At 39.0% G+C, this 8,055-nt stretch overlaps 1 protein-coding gene across 4 annotated transcripts in view; it reads left to right on the top strand.

Moving 5' to 3' along the window:
- Itch (itchy E3 ubiquitin protein ligase) overlaps positions 1–3,567 on the top strand; it is a 137,051-nt gene extending 133,484 nt beyond the window's left edge. For all 4 annotated transcript variants that reach the window (XM_048811095.1, XM_015481533.2, XM_048811094.1 and 1 more), the window contains one exon: positions 208–3,567. In XM_048811095.1, coding sequence (XP_048667052.1) covers positions 208–307 — 100 coding nt within the window. In that variant the 3' untranslated portion in view covers positions 308–3,567. The remainder of the gene's footprint in view (positions 1–207) is intronic.
- The last annotated feature ends 4,488 nt before the right edge of the window (positions 3,568–8,055 follow it).

The following is an 8,055-nucleotide window of genomic DNA, read 5'->3' as shown; positions in this document are numbered from 1 at the left end:
TTTTTTTTTTTTTTTTTTTTTTTTTTTTTTTTTTTTTTTTTTTAGTTGTAGTTGGACACAATGTTTTATTTATTTTTATGTGGTGCTAAGGATCGAACTCAGGGTCTCATATATGGTAGATGAGCGCTGTACCATTGAGCCACAATCCCAGCCCTATACATAACATTTTTATCCTTTTCTCAAACTAACAATTTTACCTTTTTTTAGTTTTAACCGCCTGGACCTTCCACCCTACAAAAGCTACGAGCAACTAAAGGAAAAGCTGTTGTTTGCCATTGAAGAAACAGAAGGATTTGGACAAGAATAACTTCTGAGACCTTGTACCACTGAAGGACAAGAACTTACTTGCAGTGTTTGTCCATTTCCTGCCTGTTGCACATCTTGTTGTAAAATTGGACTGTGACTGTTTAGAAAGTTATCTGAGTGTAAGTAAATTAATGTTATCATTGAGATTTATCTCCCAGTGATTCTGGATTTCTATTCAACATTTCCAGAGATCAGATCTATAAATGATTAGTCACAACCTTACTTAACATGAGATTTAACACAGCAATGAAATCTGCCTTGTCTTACTCCACTAGATTGTTTCCTTAACAGTTTTGTGTGTATGTCAAAAGTCTCACTTGGGAGTAGGTTTTTTACTTTTAGAGAGATTCTGCAAATATGCAGGGAAGTCTCATGGTAACTGCAATATACAAGATCTTCCTATTAAGCCTCTTGCTGAAAGGTATTTAATAAAAGTGCAAGCTTAGCCCAGTTTCTGGGCACGTGAGCAGACTTCTAGCTTGTGCTCTCCCTCCCATTTCAGCCTGGCCTGACTGTTCTTCCTTTCTGGAGCATGAATACATGCATTATATTTTGATGTTATTCATGGAAGTAATATAAGACTCTGGCATCTCTCTACAAAGCAGTTGTGTCTTTTGAATTCAGGGAAAAGTTGGTTCCAGATGGCAAATGATTTCATACCTCTCTTCAATTGGAAGTTTGATTGTTTTAATTGCCTTGCAAATACTAAACAAAGAATATTATATTAACACTGTGGTTCCTTCACTTTCATTTTTAAAAAATAATCTGGAATTGGAATTAATTTAGCTGAATTCATCAAAGGCCATTATTGATGATTTTTGTATGATTATATATAATTTGAGGCTTTATAGTTTTTCAACAGTTTCAATTGTATTTAATTATTGCTAAGGAGTTCAAGTTGTAACTAGAGTATTGCTAGTTCAAATACAGGTTAATGAAACAGCCTCTGAAATTATATTTTTATGTGGGAGGGAGAACTATAATACTGGCTAAAAAAGAAGGGAAGATAAAATCTAGTAACCACATAAATGTATTCTCTGTATGAATTAAAAATCTTCAAAATTATCATTTCTCTGACACATTCTGGAGTAGTCATTTCCATTCTTTATGTTATCCTGAATTGAATTGAAATCCCTCATCTACAATGTTCTTTTCACCCCTAAAAATTTTGGCAAATTTTCTTTTTTCCCCATGACTAGTTTATTTTAGACTGCTCCGTTAGTAACTAACTGATGCACTTTCACCTTTTCTATAGTTATTTAATTTAACTTGGCTTAGCTTAGAGTGTCAGGATAGCTGTCATCATAGATTTGATTTTATGGGCAGTGAGATGAAGCCTAAGCCAGCTGAGTCCCTATCATAGCTGAACCCTGAGGACAGCCTTATAACTCCTGTAACAAGGACTTTGGCATGTTAAGTATCATAGCATGAACAAGTAGCATTAAGCCAAGAATACACAGAGAGTAGCAGACCCTGGAAAGAAAATGTTTTTATGTTCCAAACTGCTCTTCCTGTTTAAATCCTGGAAGAACAAAAACATTTTTAACTTGTATATCTGTACTCTTTGACACTGCCATCATAAAGCAGAGACTTGCCTGAGTGAAAGGGTTGCCTCATCCAGAAACTGTCAGTGTAAAGGGAGAGTTTAGGCTCTCCCCAACCCTATCTTTTTTTAACTCCACATACCCTAGGAAATACAATGTGATCTCTAAAAGCCTATCGTTTCCAAAGTAGGGTCTCTCTGCCTTTTTGTTGGTAGGGTAAAAAAACCCTGTTGCTTTGTCTTACAGAGCGAATGTCTGCCAACTACCCATTCATTATATAAGCCTGAACTTTGGTAATATATGGCCATGAAGATTAAGCCTTCTATAAAGACTTCCTATTGAGGTGAATTCTCATTCTGAAATGTAGTTACCTACAATATTTACTAGAGATTTACGAGATTAAATTAAGAGATGTAAGAAAATAGGCTTTTTTTGGTTCTACATAATGCTTCATAATTCATTTAGGAACCTAGAAATATTGTGTGAAATGTATAAATATCACCCAAAAGGCTTTCTACCCTATATTTTTAAAATACAGAATAGGTATATTTGATATAGCCCTGGCCCTAGTTCTATAGGGCTTGGCTATTTAATATTTTTATGGAAGAAACGTTTAGTTCTGGAAAAGGTAAATGCTTGTATATATTTTTGCAGCCTGGGATCTCCCTACTCCATTTCTTCCTTTAATTTAAGTGGCCACATGTATATGTCTTCCCTGCTGTGTTAGGAAAATGGGGGCTGGATATCCCAAGAATCAGAGGTTATATAAAAAAAATACTACAAATAGACAGCAGACATGAATATCTACCAAATGCTATCTTAAATTTTGGTCCAAACTGAACATTTGGAAATAGATTTATTGTAAGTGTTTAGAGCTTTTTCTTAAGTCTGAACTAAATTGTTTTTAAAGTCCTTTTTCTTTGTAAAGCATTGTAAATGCTAATAAATCCTGTTAATTCTTTTTTTTTCTTTTTATTTTAACTGCATGTTACATTGAAATAAAAACAAAGTAAAATGAACCACTGCCTTATTCTTCTGCTCTTTTGGTGGGTTGGGAAAGGCAGCGTTCTCTTACCTGAGTTAAGAGGGAAGGACCTTATTTTGTTTTATCAGATGGAATGATGTTAAACTTATCAGCAGCTCATAATAATAAATTCACTCTGTCTCTTATGATCTTTTATCTGAGTGCAGAAGAATCCAATTTCAAAGACTTACAATAACTCTATTTAAAATGCAGATACTGGTTTTTCATCAAGGTATTGAACATAACAATGTCAATTAATCATTGTCCACAAAGGTCTCATCCCAAATGATCTATTTCAATCAAGCCCTCCCTGCCACTTTTTACTTATCTGAAATACTGTCTTGGTGACACATGTAATTAGGCTTTGCCTCTATTTTTATACCCCTCCTTGTTTTGATATGACTCTATTCTTAACTCCTGTAGGGCTGACTACTTCTACTTAGTATTGTTGGTATCTCCAGCCCCCCCTTATATTTATGTTTTCATTAATTAAAAATGAATGGCAGCATTGGATTGTATATTACTGTTTTGGAGTACCTTTGTTTTCTTGGACTGTAATTTCACATACTCAGGTAACTCTACAAATATAACAGGGAGCCAAGTGCTTTTATAAAGTTCCTTCAAGGGGTTGCCTCACTTGAATTTCTTAAAAGATGTAAGACTATTTATAATTAAAACTTTTTTGGTCCTTCATTTGCTCACTTCTCTGTTAGTCTTCGGTAAAAAGGTTTTCCCCACCTGCAGAAAAGTGTTCTGTGTGACTGGGTCATGTAGACTTTTGCCTCTCTGCAAAGTTACAACCTGTCTATACTATGAGGTGGGAAGAAAAAGATCTCTTACTCAGGTGAGACTGGATTTGGTACTTGCATTGACCAAAACATTTGCAGGGGCCACTGACATAAATGAGGCCCCTCCATCTGAATTACTTTTCTGAGACAACAAAAAATGCTGTAAAACAGGACCCCAGTGTGAGTGCTGAGACCCACCAGTTAGCTCCCTGCAGCTACCCACAGGCTGGCCTGCTTACCAGTGTCAGTAGACATATTAGGAAACTAAGGTCATCAGGCTCTCCTTTAAAATGGAACCAGTGGAACCAGGTGCCATGGTACATGCCTGTAATCCCAGGGGCTCCAGAGGCTGAGGCAGGAGGATCACGAGTTCAAAGCCAGCCTCAGGAACTCAGCGAGGTACTTTGCAACTCAGCGAGACCCTGTTTCTAAATAAAACATAAGAAAAGGTATGGGGATATAGCTCAGTGGTTAAGCATCCTGGGTTCAATCCTCAGCACAAAAAAAAAAAAAAAAAATTAAAAAGGAACCAGTGGAGACTCCAGGAAGTAGAATTTTTAACATACTGGTCTAACAGCTACTGTAAGACAAAGTGCAGGCCCCTCCCAGGTCCTGAGTAATGAACCCTATCTGTCCTACAAAAGCAGCTAGAAAGCTCTAGCTTCCGTGTAGCTAAGAACATTGGCCTGAATTCTACAAAGCATCAAACTGGGACTCAGCTATGATTGACTGGCTGTTATTCTCAGGATTTTTGAGTGTCACCTTGTGTAACTCTAGCACAGAAGTTGCTGTCACTCTCAATTCATTTTCTGTGTCTCTAGGGCTCCTTTGTGATCAAAACATTTGGGAAGAAGAGCCAGGGTAATATTCTTGGTTGACAGGGAAAGGTAGGAGTCAGCATAGACCCCAGAAGGATCATGTTGGTCCCTTTTGAGTAGGCTCAAAGAAAAGAGGATCTCCTCAAAGCACCCTAGCAAGGGGAAGAAGTGTGGCAGTGACTAGATCCCAAAACATCCTGGAAGATAGTTTACAGGAGGGACCTTCACTGCCATCTTACATTTGGAGAACTAGACCAAGGAGTGAAAGGATTGAAAAAGATATCAGCAACCCCCCCAAAAAAAAAAAAAACCTAGAATGGTGAGTAGTGTGAGTGGAACCAAAACAGGGGTCAAGAAGGAGATGGTGGTAGGGCAAAGAATGTCATTTATCAAGGAAATGACCTTGAGAATTTGTAGTCATACCTGCAGGTCACTGAAAACAGTCATATTGTTATTTTTCCTCATTTCTTTCTTTATTTGCAAGGGTATACTGGGAGGTTTGAAGACAGGGACATTTTACCACCCAGCTGTATCACCCATCTCCACTGACCCTCCCCCCTCCAGAGTCTCACTAAGCTGCCAAGTATCTAAGTTGCTGAGGCTGACATCAAACTTGCACTACTCTTGCTTCAACCCCCTAAGTCACTGATATTTTTCTGTTTCTAACTCAGACTTAACTCTATTCACTTTCTCTAGTGTAGTAACCAGTATCATATCTATATTCATTTCATCAAAGTGTCATTCAAAGCAACTACGAACATTTATCAGAAAGTGTCAGGCACTGATAGATATGCCACCTGAACTGTTTTTAGTTTCCATGGCCACTCTGAGAGAGGAATGACTGCCTCTGTTTACAGATATATAAAATAGGCTCAAAATGATTGAATACATCTACAGCTATTAAGTGGAAAAAGTACAAGTTGGATCCAAAACTGTTTTGTCTCTAAAACCCTTCTACTACATTGCTATACACAAACCACAGCCCTGGGAATCTTCCATAAACAATTCAGTCATCCCATCTAATTGGACTCCCAAGTCCTATCAAATCTTATCTCCAAAACTTTGAATTAGTTTCCTCAGACCTGCCCTCATCCTTATCCCTAATCCGGTTGACATTGCCAACATCCTTGTTTCCATTCTCCCCTCTCCAGTCCATCTTGTGCTCCCTCTACATGATCTGAGGAAAGTATTTCATGCCTCTCTGCCACTTAACATCTTACAATGGTTCCTCTATTACCATTGAAGAAACTCCAAAACTTAAAAGCTTGCCACTCAATGCCATTCTTGGCCCTACCACCATCTCCTTATTTTTTTTAATATATATATTAGTTGTAGTTGGACACGGTAGCTTTGTTTATTTTTATGTGGTGCTGAGGATTGAACCCAGGGCCTCTCACACGCTAGGTGAGGGCTCTAATGCCAAGTCACAAGACTAGCCTCCCACCATCTATCCTTTTTGACCCCTATTTTGGCTCCACTCACACTACTGGCCATTCTAGTTTTTGCTTCTGGGTTCATGATTTTTTTCAATCTTTTCACTCTTTAGTTCTCCACATGTAAGATGGCAGTGATGATCCCTCCTGTAACTGTCTTCCAGGATGTTTTGGGATCTAGTCACTGCCACACTTCTTCCCCTTGCTAAATGTCCTAGTGTTTCCAGCATTTGATAATCATTCCTTTGTATCCATATTTAAAAAAACAAAAACAAAACTTTATTTTGAAATAACTTTAGATATGCAGAGTTGTTGCAAAGAGCACAGAGCTCCTGCACACCCTTCACTCAGCTTTCTCCATTGTTAACATTCCACACAACTCTGGTACAGTTGTCAAAAAGCTAATAAACATTAGTAAATAACACTACAACCCTCATTCATATTTCATCAATATTTCCACCGATGTTTTTCTTTTGCCTTAGTTTCCTCCAATCTATGGCAGTCCCTCATTCATTCCTTGTCTTTCATGACCTTGAGATTTTTGAACAGTATTAGATATGGAAAATGACAAACCCCAAAATAGTGAGGCCTGGCAAAAGGGAGTGAAGAAGAAAGCCATACATTGATAGCATTGATCCTTTCTCAATACATTCCTTCCTGGGGAGGAAATATCCATCCAAGCCTAGACTGGCAGTCCCTAGGAAGAAGCCAAAGTATTGACCCTTCCCCAAATAAGTCCTTTCTCATTGGCAGTACAATGAGACCCCTGAGGGAAAGAGAGAAACACTGAGCACTAATGCCACACCCTCCATCTGGTCCACAGACTGCTGACCTCAGACTCTCCATCTGCCCACTTACTACTGACCCCAGACTCTCCATTAGACACCTTCTGGCAATAATTAGGATACCTCTCAGTATAACCTATGTAAACATAAACTTACTCTGTGGCCAAGGGCTCATTTTCCACCAGGAAAGTGGGTCCAGAGCCCTCACCTGGCTCCTGCATGAAACTTCCATGGAACTTCCTCCTGAATAAACAGCTGATCCATGAAGTTTGCCCCCGTCCCAGTCTTTTTGTGCTAACAAAGAGTTACTGGTCAGTTGCCTTGCAGAATATCCCTTAAACTGGGTGTAATTTTCTCATGATTAAGGATGTGGACTTCTGTGAAAATTACTACTGAGGCTATGTGCCCTTTGTGCATATCGGGTGCACACATCAGTATGTTCCATTACCAGAAATAACTAACCTTAATCTGGTTAAGGTGGTGTCTTCTAGATTTCCTATCTGGAAAGTTATTATGCAGCCCTCTTTCTGAGAAGCAGACACCCCTGGAAGGAGCACTAAATCCTTCCCTATTAGAAAGGATATTGTAGAATGAAAATCTGGAGGTGGATTATCGACAGAATTCAGCAAATTCCAATGCCAGGAAGAAAAAATTTGTAAAGTGGAAATGCCAATAATCACCATGCTGAGGCTTCTGGAGATAATGAGTACAGTAAGGTAGCACCAGTTTCACTAAACCGCAGCATGTTTTAACGGAAGTTATTTCCTGATAGAAGGCCCAGAAATTTTTGTGGTCTGTCGGAGTAAAAGGTTTAAATAGAGCAGAAAAAGGAACGATATAGAGCTCTGGGAAGAAAGGTCCTCTTAATTTTTTTTTAATGTCCTCTTTTAGTGTTTTTAATGGTGAGAAAATGATATAGCACAGACATGTAAAGTGCCTTCTCCAAAGGTAACACAGAAGTGGGGATGAGTTTGGATTCCTAAATCGTGGACTCCCAGGCCAGCTCATCTCAGAGCTTGCATGGAGTATTCCCAAAGAGGTCGCGCTGCAGACTCCAGAGAGAACCCGACTTCAGACCCAACATTAGTTTCCCGTATCTTCAGCTCATTCTGGCTCCGCGCCTGTCTTTGCCTCCATCTGGGCGCATACTCTCCCATCACCCCTCCACCCAGCCTCTTCCAACACCTAGAACCGATATCTTTGTGGTACAGATGGAGTTGGGAATTTTCTACAGCTTACGTGCTCCTTTGCTTTTCGCTAACGTAGGCAAACGTCACTCAGCTACATCCTCATCCTTCCTTTACACTTTCAGACACCTGAGAGTCAAACATCCCAGGGCCCTGGGTGGGGAAACACT

Source organism: Marmota marmota, unplaced genomic scaffold, assembly GCF_001458135.2.
Source record: "Marmota marmota marmota unplaced genomic scaffold, marMar, whole genome shotgun sequence".
Lineage (NCBI taxonomy): Eukaryota > Metazoa > Chordata > Mammalia > Rodentia > Sciuridae > Marmota > Marmota marmota.
The sequence above is the reverse complement of the archived record's forward strand: the minus strand, read 5'-3'. Positions and strand labels throughout refer to the sequence as shown.